This window comes from Bombina bombina, chromosome 1 (assembly GCF_027579735.1).
Source record: "Bombina bombina isolate aBomBom1 chromosome 1, aBomBom1.pri, whole genome shotgun sequence".
NCBI lineage: Eukaryota > Metazoa > Chordata > Amphibia > Anura > Bombinatoridae > Bombina > Bombina bombina.
The window spans coordinates 341,612,128-341,631,528 of NC_069499.1; the positions used below are offsets into that span (position 1 = coordinate 341,612,128).

The 19,401-nt window shown below is 40.0% G+C and overlaps 1 protein-coding gene across 1 annotated transcript in view; it reads left to right on the forward strand.

The window, feature by feature from the left end:
- The first annotated feature begins 1,448 nt into the window (after nt 1-1,448).
- Nucleotides 1,449-19,401, forward strand: part of PLCD4 (phospholipase C delta 4) — a 191,639-nt gene continuing 173,686 nt past the window's right edge. Inside the window, exons 1-2 of the mRNA XM_053698133.1 lie at nt 1,449-1,643; nt 2,125-2,194. Of these exons, the coding sequence (XP_053554108.1) occupies nt 2,140-2,194 (55 nt within the window). The 5' untranslated portion in view covers nt 1,449-1,643; nt 2,125-2,139. The remainder of the gene's footprint in view (nt 1,644-2,124; nt 2,195-19,401) is intronic.

Below are 19,401 nucleotides of genomic sequence, written 5' to 3' on the forward strand. Positions count from 1 at the left end.
CTGTTATAATTTATTTTTCTTTCTTTTGAGTGCATTCACGTATACCTGTTTGTGATATAGTATGCCTTTTATGTACCACCTGGTAAACCTCAATAAAAATATTATAAAAAAAAAATCCAAAACACTTTGGTCTAAAAGTCTCTCCCTGTCTCCTCCCCTCCTATGTCTAGGAACATGGTCTATACCCTGAACTGTCAAAAGAGAATAAATTGAGTTATGTTCTTGCCTGAAATGCTTGGCTATCTGTGTAGTGCTTTCAGGGTTCCCTATGTCTCTTAAGTGTTGTAACATTCTGTCTCGTAGGGCACGTTTCGTGTGCCCTACGTACTGTTTCCTACATCCTTGACAAGTCAGCAAATAAATGACATGGGTGGTGTTGCATGTGATGCTAAAGCGTATGTCATATTCCTTACTAGTGGTGCTTGATACAAATTTATTCCCCTGTTGTATATGTGTACAAGATTTACAAATTTTCCCATTGCTTTTTATGCAACCTATTTTTCTGGAAAGCCAAGTTTGACTTTTGTTAGACGGTTATATACAGGGTGCTAGAATACTATCTAAAGTCTTCTGAAATAATTTTACTTAGTTTGGCATCACTTTTAAGTATGGGTAAACAGATTCCTACAATACCCCATATTTTCTTATAATCCTTTGCTGTAACTTGTAACAAAGATTGGTCTATTGTTATTTCTCTTCACTGTATTTTTAATTTTTGTTTTTGAGTAATAAATCCTCTCTGTTCAGTTTGTCTACTTTAGTTTTGGTGTCTTTTAAAAGTTTACTGTCATAACCTCGGGCCTCCAACCTCTGACTGGTATGTAGTGCATGCAATTGATATTTATGTTCCATTGTACAATTGCGTTTGGTTCGAATCATTTGGCCATATGGTATGGAATCAATTGTATGCCTGGGGTGACAAGACAATTAGGGTAAAACAGTGTTCCCTGCTGTGCTTTTCCTATAACGTTCAATTTTCAAAGAGTGTGTGTCCATCCAAAAATGTAAGTGTGACATCCAAAAAATTCAGAGTGCCAATACTGTCCAACATAGTGAATTCCAAATTAAAATGATTGCTGTTAACATAGTAAAGAAACCGGCGAAAAGATTGGCCCTCCCTATCCAACACCAGCAGCAAGTCATAAATATATCTACAGAAGTAAACGATATTATCACGAAACATATATACATATATTTGGAAACACATGAAAATATGCCATTAACTTAATTTGTGTGATTTAATAACATTTTTTTTTTATTTAAATAAATAACATAATACCCTCAACAACGTAAGCTATGTGCCATGCATCATTGCAGGGGTCAGCTGTAAATAAAATGTTGCTATGTGTGGGTATTGCCTACATCCATATTGTGTGATTAATCTATATAACATTATTGATCTTTAACCCTATTTTTCTGACAGTGCTCTAGCTTGTTAATGCCTTAACGTTTTTGCCATTTACCCTTGTTTTCTTTTAGAAGAGGTTGCACTCTGTCAGAGCATATCCTAATTAAATGTCACACAAAGGTGGAGCTGAAGCAGAAAGCTCATTAAAGCCCTGGATATTGGAGTGGCGGATATGTGATCCAGACGGAATCCTGAAACCTGGGAGTCAGCCAGCTCTCCTTTCTATCAGCTTCAGGTCAGCCCAAGGCTTGTCTTTGCTATTGAAAGTTAGGAGCTGAATGTTACATCCCTTAGAAAGAAAAGCCAAAGTTAATAGGAAATGACATGGGGTAATCAGTATATCTTACACAAGCCTTGACTGCTTTTTGATTTTCACAGGTCTGCTGCTGTGGACCTACAATGCCATGATAATTGGTTAAATAATTAGGGAATGCAAAAGAACATACAGGGATTAGATATGAGTTATGTGGTTATATGAGTAGTTCAGCAAGAAGGTGATTTTATATTTTATTACAAAGATGCAGACTTATATAGTTTAGTGGAAGAGCAGAAATCTGTGGTCTATATTTAAGAATATATTATAGCAGCTATCATGAAAACCATTTTATTTCATTACGATTCTGAAGTTGCAGTTATGAAGTAAATATAAATAGATGAAATTCTTGATTTAACAAAGTAAAATATTTGAATATATGTTATATATTTTTTGTTGTTAGAATTAAGATCTACAGATGCAGGGAGAATCAAGTGAGAGCTGCAGTACTATGGCCTCTCTGTGCAGTGCTCGTAAGTATGATGAAGAATATGGACACAATGTGCACACACACACACCTTGTAGTAAATAATAAAATAACACAATATGCTAGAATTTTTATTTTCCCGTATATGCAGGATATTCTAATGTGGTAAAATACTGTAATTTGTTGGATCATTTTCTCATTACATGAATGTTTGTTGGTAAACCTAAGTTTAACAAAAAAAGGTTATGGAGTTTCCTGAGTAGGACACAACCATCTAGCTAACCAGGATGAGCATATAGGCACCAATCGCCTGTTTTGTTGTACTCAGGACCAGTATAGGAGCCAATCTTGTGTGTGATTGACATTCATCCAATAATATTTTGTCATATATACCCTTATATATATACCCTATTCTTTCTGCTTGTTTATTTGGAATAAAGTAGTGTAGTTTTATTCTCTGCTCCATCATATAATATTTTTTTATTTTTTTTTTGAGTTTGCTTCTGCTGCAAGAGTTCAGCCACATCCCGTCCGCCATTAGGGATTTTCACAACCTGCTGGATGATTATTCAGACTTCCCCCAACATATCAGGGTATCTTGCAGGGTTTGATTATCTTATTCTTTGAAGTTTCCCACTGCAAAGTTTGTATTGTGGCGTTTCAATACATTATAACCTTGGTTCTTTACCTGCAATGATTACCATAATGTTTCTTCATAATGTATATATTGGTGAATTTTTCTGCATCTATATTCTTGGTTTTATATGTTCATTAGCATCATTGATATGTTGAATTCTTTCACTAAATGTTTTAATTTCACTTGTCCTGATTGTAATGTGTAAATCCCATTTTGGTTATTTTTTTTTAATGAATGGGGTTTCCCTATCTGCAGACCTCTATTAAATTGTCTTGTAAGTCCAGAATACGTTGAGAAGGTAGAGCTTGCATGAGTGCAGCAATATCTCAGCAGCATGTCAGTGAGGTCTGCCCCTTTCTTTACTGTATTGAGTGTTTGTGGCCATTTCTTTCAGCCACTGTGTCTCCCTTCTACTCCTGCAGTTTCTCTTTTCTCCACTGCTCTATAGTCTTGAACTTGGCTTTTTGTCTTGTGTGAGGGATGAGGGACTTGTTCCTGTGCATGTCCAATAAACATAGGGCTCTAATACTTCTGCTTCCCTTATAAAGAATGCAGATTCAAATGCTAGAAAACTCCCATCTTTCACCACGGTTAGTGTTAAAACTTATTTGGAAAGATGATTTTTAATTTATGTGATATTGGCTGTTATAATTTCAGAAGTAACTACTTGTGTGGATTTTGAGGTTCCTAAGCATGCTTTAGTAGTGACTCTACCTACAAGGAATACAGAGCAGCGTGTAGCATGTATAGTATTGACTCTACCTACAAGGAATACAGAGCAGTGGTGTAGCATGTATAGTAGTGACTCTACCTACAAGGAATGCAGAGCAGTGTGTAGCATGTATAGTAGTGACTCAACCTACAAGGAATACAGAGCAATGTGTAGCATGTATAGTAGTGACTCTACCTACAAGGAATACAGAGCAATTTGTAGCTTGTATAGTAGTGACTCTACCTACAAGGAATACAGAGCAATGTGTAGCATGTATAGTAGTGAATCTACCTACAAGGAATACAGAGCAGTGTGTAGCATGTATAGTAGTGACTCTCCTACAAGGAATACAGAGCAATGTGTAGCATGTATAGTAGTGACTCTACCTACAAGGAATACAGAGCAGTGTGTAGCATGTATAGTAGTGACTCTACCTACAAGGAATACAGAGCAATGTGTAGCATGTATAGTAGTGACTCTACCTACAAGGAATACAGAGCAGTGTGTAGCATGTATAGTATTGACTCTACCTACAAGGAATACAGAGCAATGTGTAGCATGTATAGTAGTGACTCTACCTACAAGTAATACAGAGCAGTGTATATCATGTATAGTATTGATTCTACCTACAAGGAATAAAGAGCAGTGTGTAGCATGTATAGTAGTGACTCTACCTACAAGGAATACAGAGCAGTGTGTAGCATGTATAGTAGTGACTCTACCTACAAGGAATACAGAGCAATGTGTGGCATGTATAGTAGTGACTCAACCTACAAGGAATACAGAGCAGTGTGTAGCATGTATAGTAGTGATTGTACCTACAAGGAATACAGAGCAGTGTGTAGCATGTATAGTAGTGAAGTACCTACCAGGAATACAGAGCAGTGTGTAGCATGTATAGTAGTAACTCTACCTACAAGGAATACAGAGCAGTGTGTAGCATGTATAGTAGTGACTCTACCTACAAGGAATACAGAGCAGTGTGTAGCATGTATAGTAGTGACTCTACCTACAAGGAATACAGAGCAGTGTGTAGCATGTATCCATGGTTTCAGGGTGGTACAGTGTGGTTAGTTTCAGAGGTAGCCTGGTCAGTAAGGATCTGCTTCAGACCACAGAGGTATTGAAAAAATAGCACTATAAAGCAGGGGGCACCTTCATTGTAACAGGAAAATCTACTGTATTATCTACAATACAATCTGCTGTGCCAAGAGATGTACTGGCATAACCTTTGTGTGTACAGGATTCAAAACTGTTTGCTAAATGTTTTACTATTCCACACACCGGTGCATACATATTTTACAGTATTCGCAAACTTCAAACCAAGGATAGTTGTTACCTCATTAACTTGTGTATTTCTTTCATGTAATTAACAAGAGTCCATGAGCTAGTGACGTATGGGATATACATTCCTACCAGGAGGGGCAAAGTTTCCCAAACCTTAAAATGCCTATAAATACACCCCTCACCACACCCACAAATCAGTTTTACAAACTTTGCCTCCAAGGGAGGTGGTGAAGTAAGTTTGTGCTAGATTCTACGTTGATATGCGCTCCGCAGCAAGTTGGAGCCCGGTTTTCCTCTCAGCGTGCAGTGAATGTCAGAGGGATGTGAGGAGAGTATTGCCTATTGAATGCAGTGATCTCCTTCTACGGGGTCTATTTCATAAGGTTCTCTGTTATCGGTCGTAGAGATTCATCTCTTACCTCCCTTTTCAGATCGACGATATACTCTTATATTTACCATTTCCTCTACTGATTCTCGTTTCAGTACTGGTTTGGCTTTCTACAAACATGTAGATGAGTGTCCTGGGGTAAGTAAGTCTTATTTTCTGTGACACTCTAAGCTATGGTTGGGCACTTTATTTATAAAGTTCTAAATATATGTATTCAAACATTTATTTGCCTTGACTCAGAATGTTCAACTTTCCTTATTTCCAGACAGTCAGTTTCATATTTGGGATTATGCTTTAATTATCTTATTTTTCTTACCTCAAAAATTTGACTTTTTTCCCTGTGGGCTGTTAGGCTCGCGGGGGCTGAAAATGCTTCATTTTATTGCGTCATTCTTGGCGCGGACTTTTTTGGCGCAAAAATTCATTTCCGTTTCCGGCGTCATACGTGTCGCCGGAAGTTGCGTCATTTTTTTGACGTTATTTTGCGCCAAAAATGTCGGCGTTCCGGATGTGGCGTCATTTTTGGCGCCAAAAGCATTTAGGCGCCAAATAATGTGGGCGTCTTATTTGGCGCCAAAAAATATGGGCGTCGCTTTTGTCTCCACATTATTTCAGTCTCATTTTTCATTTGCTTCTGGTTGCTAGAAGCTTGATGTTTGGCATTTTTTTCCCATTCCTGAAACTGTCTTATAAGGAATTTGATCTATTTTGCTTTATATGTTGTTTTTTCTCTTACATATTGCAAGATGTCTCACGTTGCATCTGAGCCAGAAGATACTACAGGAAAACCTCTGCCTGCTGGATCTACCAAAGCTAAGTGTATCTGCTGTAAATTTTTGGTAGCTATTCCTCCAGCTGTTGTTTGTATTAAATGTCATGACAAACTTGTTAATGCAGATAATATTTCCTTTAGTGATGTACCATTGCCTGTTGCAGTTCCCTCAACATCTAAGGTGCAGAATGTTCCTGATAACATAAGAGATTTTGTTTCTGAATCCATAAAGAAGGCTTTGTCTGTTATTTTTCCTTCTAGTAAACGTAAAAAGTCTTTTAAATCTTCTCTCTCTACAGATGAATTTTTAAATGAACACCATCATTCTGATTCTTTGGACTCTTCTGGTTCAGAGGATTCTGTCTCAGAGATTGATGCTGATAAATCTTCATATTTATTTAAGATGGAATTTATTCGCTCTTTATTTAAAGAAGTACTAATTGCTTTAGAAATAGAGGATTCTAGTCCTCTTGATACTAATTCTATACGTTTGGATAAGGTTTTTAAAGCTCCTGCGGTTATTCCAGAAGTCTTTCCTGTTCCTAATGCTATTTCTGCAGTAATTGCTAAGGAATGGGATAGATTGGGTAATTCATTTACTCCTTCTAAACGTTTTAAGCAATTATATCCTGTTCCGCCTGACAGATTAGAATTTTGGGACAAAATCCCTAAAGTTGATGGGGCTATTTCTACCCTTGCTAAACGTACTACCATTCCTACATCAGATGGTACCTCGTTTAAGGATCCTTTAGATAGAAAAATTGAATCTTTTCTAAGAAAAGCTTATCTATGTTCAGGTAATCTTCTTAGACCTGCTATATCATTGGCTGATGTTGCTGCAGCTTCAACTTTTTGGTTGGAAACTCTAGCGCAACAAGTAACAAATCGTGATTCTCATGATATTATTATTCTTCTTCAGCATGCTAATAATTTCATCTGTGATGCCATTTTTTATTAGAGTTGATGTTAGATTTATGTCTCTGGCTATCTTAGCCAGAAGAGCTTTATGGCTTAAGACTTGGAATGCTGATATGGCTTCTAAATCAACTCTACTTTCCATTTCTTTCCAGGGAAACAAATTATTTGGTTCTCAGTTGGATTCTATTATTTCAACTGTTACTGGTGGGAAAGGAACTTTTTTACCACAGGATAAAAAGTCTAAAGGTAAAAACAGGGCTAACAATCGTTTTCGTTCCTTTCGTTTCAACAAAGAACAAAAGCCTGATCCTTCGTCCTCAGGAGCAGTTTCAGTTTGGAAACCATCTCCAGTCTGGAATAAATCCAAGCCTGCTAGAAAGGCAAAGCCTGCTTCTAAGTTCACATGAAGGTACGGCCCTCATTCCAGTTCAGCTGGTAGGGGGCAGGTTACGTTTTTTCAAAGAAATTTGGATCAGTTCTGTTCACAATCTTTGGATTCAGAACATTGTTTCAGAAGGGTACAGAATTGGTTTCAAGATGAGACCTCCTGCAAAGAGATTTTTTCTTTCCCATGTCCCAGTAAATCCAGTGAAAGCTCAAGCATTTCTGAATTGTGTTTCAGATCTAGAGTTGGCTGGAGTAATTATGCCAGTTCCAGTTCCGGAACAGGGGATGGGGTTTTATTCAAATCTCTTCATTGTACCAAAGAAGGAGAATTCCTTCAGACCAGTTCTGGATCTAAAATTATTGAATCGTTATGTAAGGATACCAACGTTCAAGATGGTAACTGTAAGGACTATATTGCCTTTTGTTCAGCAAGGGAATTATATGTCCACAATAGATTTACAGGATGCATATCTGTATATTCCGATTCATCCAGATCATTATCAGTTCCTGAGATTCTCTTTTCTAGACAAGCATTACCAATTTGTGGCTCTACCGTTTGGCCTTGCTACAGCTCCAAGAATTTTCACAAAGATTCTCGGTGCCCTTCTGTCTGTAATCAGAGAACAGGGTATTGTGGTATTTCCTTATTTGGACGATATCTTGGTACTTGCTCCGTCTTTACATTTAGCAGAGTCTCATACGAATCGACTTGTGTTGTTTCTTCAAGATCATGGTTGGAGGATCAATTTACCAAAAAGTTCTTTGATTCCTCAAACAAGGGTAACCTTTCTGGGTTTCCAGATAGATTCAGTGTCCATGACTTTGTCTTTAACAGACAAGAGACGTCTAAAATTGATTACAGCCTGTCGAAACCTTCAGTCTCAATCATTCCCTTCGGTAGCCTTATGCATGGAAATTCTAGGTCTTATGACTGCTGCATCGGACGCGATCCCCTTTGCTCGTTTTCACATGCGACCTCTTCAGCTCTGTATGCTGAACCAATGGTGCAGGGATTACACGAAGATATATCAATTAATATCTTTAAAACCGATTGTTCGGCACTCTCTAACGTGGTGGACAGATCACCATCGTTTAATTCAGGGGGCTTCTTTTGTTCTTCCGACCTGGACTGTAATTTCAACAGATGCAAGTCTCACAGGTTGGGGAGCTGTGTGGGGATCTCTGACGGCACAAGGAGTTTGGGAATCTCAGGAGGTGAGATTACCGATCAATATCTTGGAACTCCGTGCAGTTTTCAGAGCTCTTCAGTTTTGGCCTCTTCTGAAGAGAGAATCGTTCATTTGTTTTCAGACAGACAATGTCACAACTGTGGCATACATCAATCATCAAGGAGGGACTCACAGTCCTCTGGCTATGAAAGAAGTATCTCGAATTTTGGTTTGGGCGGAATCCAGCTCCTGTCTAATCTCTGCGGTTCATATCCCAGGTGTAGACAATTGGGAAGCGGATTATCTCAGTCGCCAAACGTTGCATCCGGGCGAATGGTCTCTTCACCCAGAGGTATTTCTTCAGATTGTTCAAATGTGGGGGCCCCCAGAGATAGATCTGATGGCCTCTCATCTAAACAAGAAACTTCCCAGGTATCTGTCCAGATCCCGGGATCCTCAGGCGGAGGCAGTGGATGCATTATCACTTCCTTGGAAGTATCATCCTGCCTATATCTTTCCGCCTCTAGTTCTTCTTCCAAGAGTAATCTCCAAGATTCTGAGGGAATGCTCGTTTGTTCTGCTAATAGCTCCGGCATGGCCTCACAGGTTTTGGTATGCGGATCTTGTCCGGATGGCATCTTGCCAACCATGGACTCTTCCGTTAAGACCAGACCTTCTGTCTCAAGGTCCTTTTTTCCATCTGGATCTGAAATCCTTAAATTTAAAGGTATGGAGATTGAACGCTTGATTCTTGGTCATAGAGGTTTCTCTGACTCCGTGATTAATACTATGTTACAGGCTCGTAAATCTGTATCTCGAGAGATATATTATAGAGTCTGGAAGACTTATATTTCTTGGTGTCTTTCTCATCATTTTTCTTGGCATTCTTTTAGAATACCGAGAATTTTACAGTTTCTTCAGGATGGTTTAGATAAGGGTTTGTCCGCGAGTTCTTTGAAAGGACAAATCTCCGCTCTTTCTGTTCTTTTTCACAGAAAGATTGCTATTCTTCCTGATATTCATTGTTTTGTACAAGCTTTGGTTCGTATAAAACCTGTCATTAAGTCAATTTCTCCTCCATGGAGTTTGAATTTGGTTTTGGGAGCTCTTCAAGCTCCTCCGTTTGAACCTATGCATTCATTGGACATTAAATTACTTTCTTGGAAAGTTTTGTTCCTTTTGGCCATCTCTTCTGCTAGAAGAGTTTCTGAATTATCTGCTCTTTCGTGTGAGTCTCCTTTTCTGATTTTTCATCAGGATAAGGCGGTGTTGCGAACTTCTTTTGAATTTTTACCTAAAGTTGTGAATTCCAACAACATTAGTAGAGAAATTGTGGTTCCTTCATTATGTCCTAATCCTAAGAATTCTAAGGAGAAATCATTGCATTCTTTGGATGTTGTTAGAGCTTTGAAATATTATGTTGAAGCTACGAAATCTTTCCGTAAGACTTCTAGTCTATTTGTTATCTTTTCCGGTTCTAGGAAAGGCCAGAAAGCTTCTGCCATTTCTTTGGCATCTTGGTTGAAATCTTTAATTCATCTTGCCTATGTTGAGTCGGGTAAAATTCCGCCTCAAAGAATTACAGCTCATTCTACTAGGTCAGTTTCTACTTCCTGGGCGTTTAGGAATGAAGCTTCGGTTGACCAGATCTGCAAAGCAGCAACTTGGTCCTCTTTGCATACTTTTACTAAATTCTACCATTTTGATGTATTTTCTTCTTCTGAAGCAGTTTTTGGTAGAAAAGTTCTTCAGGCAGCGGTTTCAGTTTGAATCTTCTGCTTATGTTTTTTGTTAAACTTTATTTTGGGTGTGGATTATTTTCAGCAGGAATTGGCTGTCTTTATTTTATCCCTCCCTCTCTAGTGACTCTTGTGTGGAAAGATCCACATCTTGGGTAGTCATTATCCCATACGTCACTAGCTCATGGACTCTTGTTAATTACATGAAAGAAAACATAATTTATGTAAGAACTTACCTGATAAATTCATTTCTTTCATATTAACAAGAGTCCATGAGGCCCACCCTTTTTTGTGGTGGTTATGATTTTTTTGTATAAAGCACAATTATTCCAATTCCTTATTTTATATGCTTCGCACTTTTTTTCTTATCACCCCACTTCTTGGCTATTCGTTAAACTGATTTGTGGGTGTGGTGAGGGGTGTATTTATAGGCATTTTAAGGTTTGGGAAACTTTGCCCCTCCTGGTAGGAATGTATATCCCATACGTCACTAGCTCATGGACTCTTGTTAATATGAAAGAAATGAATTTATCAGGTAAGTTCTTACATAAATTATGTTATTCCTAGTATTATTTTAGGTCTGCTGCAGAGAAAAGCAACCAGCATCACTTGAAAGACATCATAAATGGACTCACATCTTGAGAAGTCCACACTGTACATGTAGCCCTTCTCTTACTAAAATCTAGTGTTTGTGTGTGCGTGTTTTGTGCAAGACTTCATTAAGGGCCATATTTACAAGTAAAGCTCCACTTCGTAATACCAGTGCACGCAAATGTGTGCTGGTATTACGTTTTATCTGCAATGCGAGCACGACCTCGCATTCACATTGCATGAAAGCATTGCACTCATGAGAGCGTGCTTCCGTAGGCTCCAATGGGAGCCTTTTTCTCATGCCATGAGACACTGCATGAGAACCTAACACAACAAATTTAAATATATATTATTAAATACATATATATTTATGTGTTAATATGTGTATATACATATATATTTACAGGGAACACACAGTCCCCATAGACCGCAATGTAAAGGCACCTTTCAGTGCTTTTTTTTTCTAAAACCCCACAGCCGCGAACTTTAACCCCTGAAAACTGCCTAGTGCTGTTATTTTTTTAAAAAATGCTACTATTTCTTATTTTAGAAAAAGCACTACACACTGTATTTTGGGGACAATTGAGGCACATTTAAAAAACATTGCGCTCACGAGAACGCGCTTCCACAGGCTCCAGTGGGATCCTCGTTCTCATGCCATGAGACACTGCATGAGAACCTAACACAACAAATATAAATATATATGATTAAATACATATATATGTATGTGTTAATATGTGTATATACATATATTAACACATAAATATATATGTACAGGCAGTCCCGGGGTTACAGACATCTGACTTAAGTACAACTCGTACTTACAAACGGAGAAAATAGAGTTTTATCACCAATCCTTCTTTCCAGGATAAACCAAAATATTCAAAATCCAATTGTCACAAGGACAGAAAGTGATGTGAAATTTTCTGAACAGGGGCACAGATAGCAAAACAAACTTTTCCCTGTGCTATCCAAAACTGAAAAAAATGTTTGGCTAGAGTTTCACCTTAAAAAAGTGCCTGTTCCAACTTACATACAAATTCAACTTAAGAACAAACCTACAGAACCTATCTTGTTCATAACCTGGGGACTGCCTGTATATAACTTGCATGTACTGTACATATATATTTACAGGGAACACACAGTCAATGCAATGTAAAGGAAATTTTTTTTTTTCTAAAACCCAACAGCCGCCAACTTTAACCCCCAAAAACTTCCTAGTTCTGTTATTTTTTTTAAAATACAAAAATTTAACTATTTCCTATTTTAGAAAAAGCACTGCACGCTGTATTTGGGGGGCAATTGGGGCACATTTACAAAAATTAACCAGAGGTCTGACCTCTGGTTAATTTTTTAAAAACTTATTACAACCACAACCCGTTTATTTATCTTGTGCCCGCAAACAGGCAAAATTGTCCGTTTGCGGGCGTGCAATAAATTAGCTACCCAGTTGTAATTTATTCCTAAAGTGGGAAATGTAAGTCGACAGAGTTTATGGCTATTTTTGTGAGCTAAAATAGAGGATCCCTGTTATTTGGGTAGACAAATGGAATATTATATCCTAATTAAGATGAAATGCTAGTGGTTCAAAAGAAGTCTTCAAGAGCCAAGTGCAGCCCTTGCAGTAATTAAAATAAAAACACTTGAAAATACATTAAATATGCTGCAATTACAATGATAACAGCCCTGATTACCTGTAAACATGTAAACTGGTGTTCCTTACATGCTAGGATTTTCTGGTCCTTTTTTTTTTCTGGTTAATTTTTTTTTCTGATTTAGGGCTAGATTACAAATCGAGCGGTAATTTATCGTGCGCCCGTAAACAAGTGGCTGGTTAATGCTACCGCAAGCTCGCGGTAGCAATTAGCGCTCTGAAATTGAAGTGCGCTGGTATTACGAGTGGCGTAAAGAGTTTACAGAAGTATTTATATGTGTATATATGTATTTACAGACTTATATTCACAATAAACACATACAAACATATGTATACACACATATACATATATGTATATACCAATTGGAGCCCTTTGCAGTCAAATACCTTAATACTGTACTTGTTTGTTTGTGTATGTAATGCATCCCTGTAATGTTTTATTATTACTTTTATAGCGCTGTGTAATTATTATTATTATTATCAAGTATTTCTTCTGTTATGTGTGATCAGTCCACGGGTCATCATTACTTCTGGGATATAACTCCTCCCCAACAGGAAATGCAAGAGGATTCACCCAGCAGAGCTGTATATAGCTCCTCCCCTCTACGTCAGTCCCAGTCATTCTCTTGCACCCAACGACTAGATAGGATGTGTGAGAGGACTATGGTGATTATACTTAGTTTTTATGACTTCAATCAAAAGTTTGTTATTTTACAATAGCACCGGAGCGTGTTATTACTTCTCTGGCAGAGTTTGAGGAAGAATCTGCCAGAGTTTTTTTACTATGATTTTAACCGGAGTAGTTAAGATCATATTGCTGTTCTCGGCCATCTGAGGGAGGTAAAGGCTTCAGATCAGGGGACAGCGGGCAGATGAATCTGCATTGAGGTATGTAGCAGTTTTTATTTTCTGAATGGAATTGATGAGAAAATCCTGCCATACCGTTAAAATGACATGTATGTATACACTTCAGTATTCTGGGGATGGTATTTCACCGGAACTACTCTGCTAAAGGTCACTAATACTTTTAATAACTATTTATCATGTTAAACGTTTTTGCTGGAATGTAGAATCGTTTACATTGCTGAGGTACTGTGTGAATAGATATTTGGGCATTATTTTCCACTTGGCAGTTTTTTGCTTGTAATTGTGACAGTTTCGTTTCTCTTCACTGCTGTGTGGGAGAGGGAGGGGCCGTTTTTGGCGCTCTTTACTACGCATCAAAAAATTCCAGTCAGTCACTTTTATTTTTCCTGCATGATCCGGTTCATCTCTGACAGATCTCAGGGGTCTTCAAACTTCTTTGAAGGGAGGTAACTTCTCTCAGCAGAGCTGTGAGAATTCTTATAGTGACTGTGCATAAAAACGTTGCTTTGTACTTTTTATGTCAAATTTAATTATTGTTATTTTACTAATGGGAACAAACCTTTGCTAAGAGTTGTGTTGTTTTAAAGTTTGATGCTATAACTGCTTTTCAGTTCATTATTTCAACTGTTATTTAATCGTTTAGTACCTCTTTGAGGCACAGTATTTTTTTGCTAAAAAAGATTATAACCAAGTTGTAAGTTTTTTGCTAGTGTGTTAAACATGTCTGACTCAGAGGAAGATATCTGTGTCATTTGTTCCAATGCCAAGGTGGAGCCCAATAGAAATTTATGTACTAACTGTATTGATGCTACTTTAAATAAAAGTCAATCTGTACAATGTGAACAAATTTCACCAAACAGCGAGGGGAGAGTTATGCCGACTAACTCGCCTCACGCGGCAGTACCTGCATCTCCCGCCCGGGAGGTGCGTGATATTATGGCGCCTAGTACATCTGGGCGGCCATTACAGATAACATTACAAGATATGGCTACTGTTATGACTGAAGTTTTGTCTAAATTACCAGAACTAAGAGGCAAGCGTGATCACTCTGGGGTGAGAACAGAGTGCGCTGACAATGCTAGGGCCATGTCTGATACTGCGTCACAGCTCGCAGAGCATGAGGACGGAGAGCTTCATTCTGTGGGTGACGGTTCTGATCCAAACAAATTGGACTCAGATATTTCAAATTTTAAATTTAAATTGGAGAACCTCCGTGTATTACTAGGGGAGGTCTTAGCAGCTCTTAACGATTGTAACACCGTTGCAATACCAGAGAAACTGTGTAGGTTGGATAAATACTTTGCGGTACCGGCGAGTACTGACGTTTTTCCTATACCTAAGAGACTAACTGAAATTGTTACTAAGGAGTGGGATAGACCCGGTGTACCGTTCTCACCCCCTCCAATATTTAGAAAGATGTTCCCAATAGACGCCACCACTAGGGACTTATGGCAGACGGTCCCCAAGGTGGAGGGAGCAGTTTCTACTTTAGCTAAGCGTACCACTATCCCGGTGGAGGATAGCTGTGCTTTTTCAGATCCAATGGATAAAAAGTTAGAGGGTTACCTTAAGAAAATGTTTGTTCAACAAGGTTTTATATTACAACCCCTTGCATGTATCGCGCCGATTACGGCTGCGGCAGCATTTTGGATTGAGTCGCTGGAAGAGAACCTTAGTTCATCTACGCTAGACGACATTACGGACAGGCTTAGAGTCCTTAAACTAGCTAATTCTTTCATTTCGGAGGCCGTAGTACATTTAACTAAACTTACGGCTAAGAACTCAGGATTCGCCATACAGGCACGTAGGGCGCTGTGGCTAAAATCCTGGTCAGCTGATGTGACTTCTAAGTCCAAATTACTTAATATACCTTTCAAGGGGCAGTCTTTATTTGGGCCCGGTTTGAAAGAAATTATCGCTGACATTACAGGTGGTAAGGGCCACGCCCTACCTCAAGACAAAGCCAAAGCTAAGGCTAGACAGTCTAATTTTCGTCCCTTTCGGAATTTCAAAACAGGAGCAGCATCAACCTCCACTGCACCAAAACAGGAAGGAGCTGTTGCTCGTTACAGGCAAGGCTGGAAGCCTAACCAGTCCTGGAACAAGAGCAAGCAGGCCAGGAAACCTGCTGCTGCCCCAAAGACAGCATGAACCGAGAGCCCCCGATCCGGGACCGGATCTAGTGGGGGGCAGACTCTCTCTCTTTGCCCAGGCCTGGGCAAGAGATGTTCAGGATCCCTGGGCTCTAGAGATCATATCTCAGGGATACCTTCTAGACTTCAAATTATCTCCCCCAAGAGGGAGATTTCATCTGTCAAGGTTGTCAACAAACCAGATAAAGAAAGAAGCGTTTCTACGCTGCGTACAAGATCTGTTATTAATGGGAGTGATCCATCCGGTTCCGCGGTCGGAACAAGGACAAGGGTTCTACTCAAACCTGTTTGTGGTTCCCAAAAAAGAGGGAACTTTCAGGCCAATCTTAGATTTAAAGATTCTAAACAAATTCCTAAGAGTTCCATCGTTCAAAATGGAAACTATTCGGACAATCTTACCCATGATCCAAGAGGGTCAGTACATGACCACAGTGGATTTAAAGGATGCTTACCTTCACATACCGATCCACAAAGATCATCACCGGTACCTAAGGTTTGCCTTCTTAGACAGGCACTACCAGTTTGTAGCTCTTCCATTCGGACTGGCTACGGCTCCAAGAATCTTCACAAAGGTTCTGGGTGCCCTTCTAGCGGTACTAAGACCGCGAGGGATTTCGGTAGCTCCGTACCTAGACGACATTCTAATACAAGCTTCAAGCTTTCAAACTGCCAAGTCTCATACAGAGTTAGTTCTGGCATTTCTAAGGTCGCATGGATGGAAAGTGAACGAAAAGAAGAGTTCTCTTTTTCCTCTCACAAGAGTTCCATTCTTGGGGACTCTTATAGATTCTGTAGAAATGAAGATTTACCTGACAGAAGACAGGTTAACAAAGCTTCAAAATGCATGCCGCGTCCTTCATTCCATTCAACACCCGTCAGTAGCTCAATGCATGGAGGTGATCGGCTTAATGGTAGCGGCAATGGACATAGTACCTTTTGCACGCCTACACCTCAGACCGCTGCAATTATGCATGCTAAGTCAGTGGAATGGGGATTACTCAGATTTGTCCCCTACTCTGAATCTGAATCAAGAGACCAGAAATTCTCTTCTATGGTGGCTTTATCGGCCACACCTGTCCAGGGGGATGCCATTCAGCAGGCCAGACTGGACAATTGTAACAACAGACGCCAGCCTACTAGGTTGGGGCGCTGTCTGGAATTCTCTGAAGGCTCAGGGACTATGGAATCAGGAGGAGAGTCTCCTTCCAATAAACATTCTGGAATTGAGAGCAGTTCTCAATGCCCTTCTGGCTTGGCCCCAGTTAACAACTCGGGGGTTCATCAGGTTTCAGTCGGACAACATCACGACTGTAGCTTACATCAACCATCAGGGAGGGACAAGAAGCTCCCTAGCAATGATGGAAGTATCAAAGATAATTCGCTGGGCAGAGTCTCACTCTTGCCACCTGTCAGCAATCCACATCCCGGGAGTGGAGAACTGGGAGGCGGATTTCTTGAGTCGCCAGACTTTTCATCCGGGGGAGTGGGAACTTCATCCGGAGGTCTTTGCCCAAATACTTCGACGTTGGGGCAAACCAGAGATAGATCTCATGGCGTCTCGCCAGAACGCCAAACTTCCTCGCTACGGGTCCAGATCCAGGGATCCGGGAGCAGTTCTGATAGATGCTTTGACAGCACCTTGGAACTTCAGGATGGCTTATGTGTTTCCACCTTTCCCGCTGCTTCCTCGATTGATTGCCAAAATCAAACAGGAGAGAGCATCAGTAATTCTAATAGCACCTGCATGGCCACGCAGGACTTGGTATGCAGATCTGGTGGACATGTCATCCTGTCCGCCTTGGTCTCTACCTCTAAGACAGGACCTTCTGATACAGGGTCCATTCAAACATCAAAATCTAACTTCTCTGAAGCTGACTGCTTGGAAATTGAACGCTTGATTTTATCAAAACGTGGTTTTTCTGAGTCGGTTATTGATACCCTGATTCAGGCTAGGAAGCCTGTTACCAGAAGGATTTACCATAAAATATGGCGGAAATACCTATACTGGTGCGAATCCAAAGGTTACTCCTGGAGTAAGGTTAGGATCGCTAGGATATTGTCTTTTCTACAAGAAGGTTTAGAAAAGGGTTTATCAGCTAGTTCATTAAAGGGACAGATTTCAGCTCTGTCCATCTTGTTACACAGACGTCTGTCAGAAAATCCAGACGTCCAGTCCTTTTGTCAGGCTTTAGCTAGGATCAAGCCTGTATTTAAAGCTGTTGCTCCACCATGGAGTTTAAACTTAGTTCTTAACGTTTTACAGGGTGTTCCGTTTGAACCCCTTCATTCCATTGATATAAAAATGTTATCTTGGAAAGTTCTGTTTTTAATGGCTATTTCCTCGGCTCGAAGAGTCTCTGAGTTATCAGCCTTACATTGTGATTCCCCTTATCTGATTTTTCACTCAGACAAGGTAGTTCTGCGTACTAAACCTGGGTTCTTACCTAAGGTAGTCACTAACAGGAACATCAATCAAGAGATTGTTGTACCATCCTTGTGTCCAAATCCTTCTTCAAAGAAGGAACGTCTTCTACACAATCTGGATGTAGTTCGTGCCCTCAAGTTCTACTTGCAGGCAACTAAAGATTTTCGCCAAACTTCTTCCTTGTTTGTCGTTTACTCTGGACAGAGGAGAGGTCAAAAAGCTTCTGCTACCTCTCTCTCTTTTTGGCTTCGTAGCATAATACGTTTAGCCTATGAGACTGCTGGACAGCAGCCTCCTGAAAGAATTACAGCTCACTCCACTAGAGCTGTGGCTTCCACTTGGGCCTTTAAGAATGAGGCCTCTGTTGAACAGATTTGCAAGGCTGCAACTTGGTCTTCGCTTCATACTTTTTCCAAATTTTACAAATTTGACACTTTTGCTTCTTCGGAGGCTATTTTTGGGAGAAAGGTTCTTCAGGCAGTGGTTCCTTCTATATAATGAGCCTGCCTATCCCTCCCGTCATCCGTGTACTTTTGCTTTGGTATTGGTATCCCAGAAGTAATGATGACCCGTGGACTGATCACACATAACAGAAGAAAACATAATTTATGCTTACCTGATAAATTCCTTTCTTCTGTTGTGTGATCAGTCCACGGCCCGCCCTGTTTTAAGGCAGGTAAATATCTTTTAAATTATACTCCAGTCACCACTTCACCCTTGGTTACTCCTTTCTCGTTGATTCTTGGTCGAATGACTGGGACTGACGTAGAGGGGAGGAGCTATATACAGCTCTGCTGGGTGAATCCTCTTGCATTTCCTGTTGGGGAGGAGTTATATCCCAGAAGTAATGATGACCCGTGGACTGATCACACAACAGAAGAAAGGAATTTATCAGGTAAGCATAAATTATGTTTTGTAGTGCGCCAACAGATTCTGCAGTGCTATAAACATAGGCTGTATACAAGGTAACATTTATAGGGGGTCACATGGGTAGAGGTCCCTGCCGAGAGTGCACTGTTGTAATCGGCTCTTATGCGGGTGATCTACAAACAGCTGGGCTCATAGGCTTAGGGGTTCAAGGTGATAGCAGTGGAGTTAGGAAAGGTTAGTGTAGGTTGTATGCATCACTGAATAGTAGAGTCTTTAGGGAGCACTTGAAGCTTTCAAAACTAGGGGAGAGTCATGTGGAGCGAGACAGAGAGTTCCACAAGATGGGAGCCAGTCTGGAGAAGTCCTGTAAACGGGAATGTGAGGAGGTAACAAGAGAGGAGGAGAGTAGGTGATCGTGTGCAAAGCGAAGGGGTCGGGAGGGAGAGTATCTGGAGACAAGGTCTGAGATGTAGGGGGGGGAGCAGTGCAGTTGAGGTCTTTGTATGTCAGAGTGAGAATTCTGTGTTTAAACCTGGAGGCAAGAGGAAGCCAGTGAAGGGATTGGCAGAGAGGTGCAGCAGATGAAGAGCGACGTGTAAGGAAAATAAACCTGGCAGAGGCATTCATTATGAATTGTAAAGGAGCTAGGCGGCAGCTAGGGAGACCAGAGAGGATGGAGTTGCA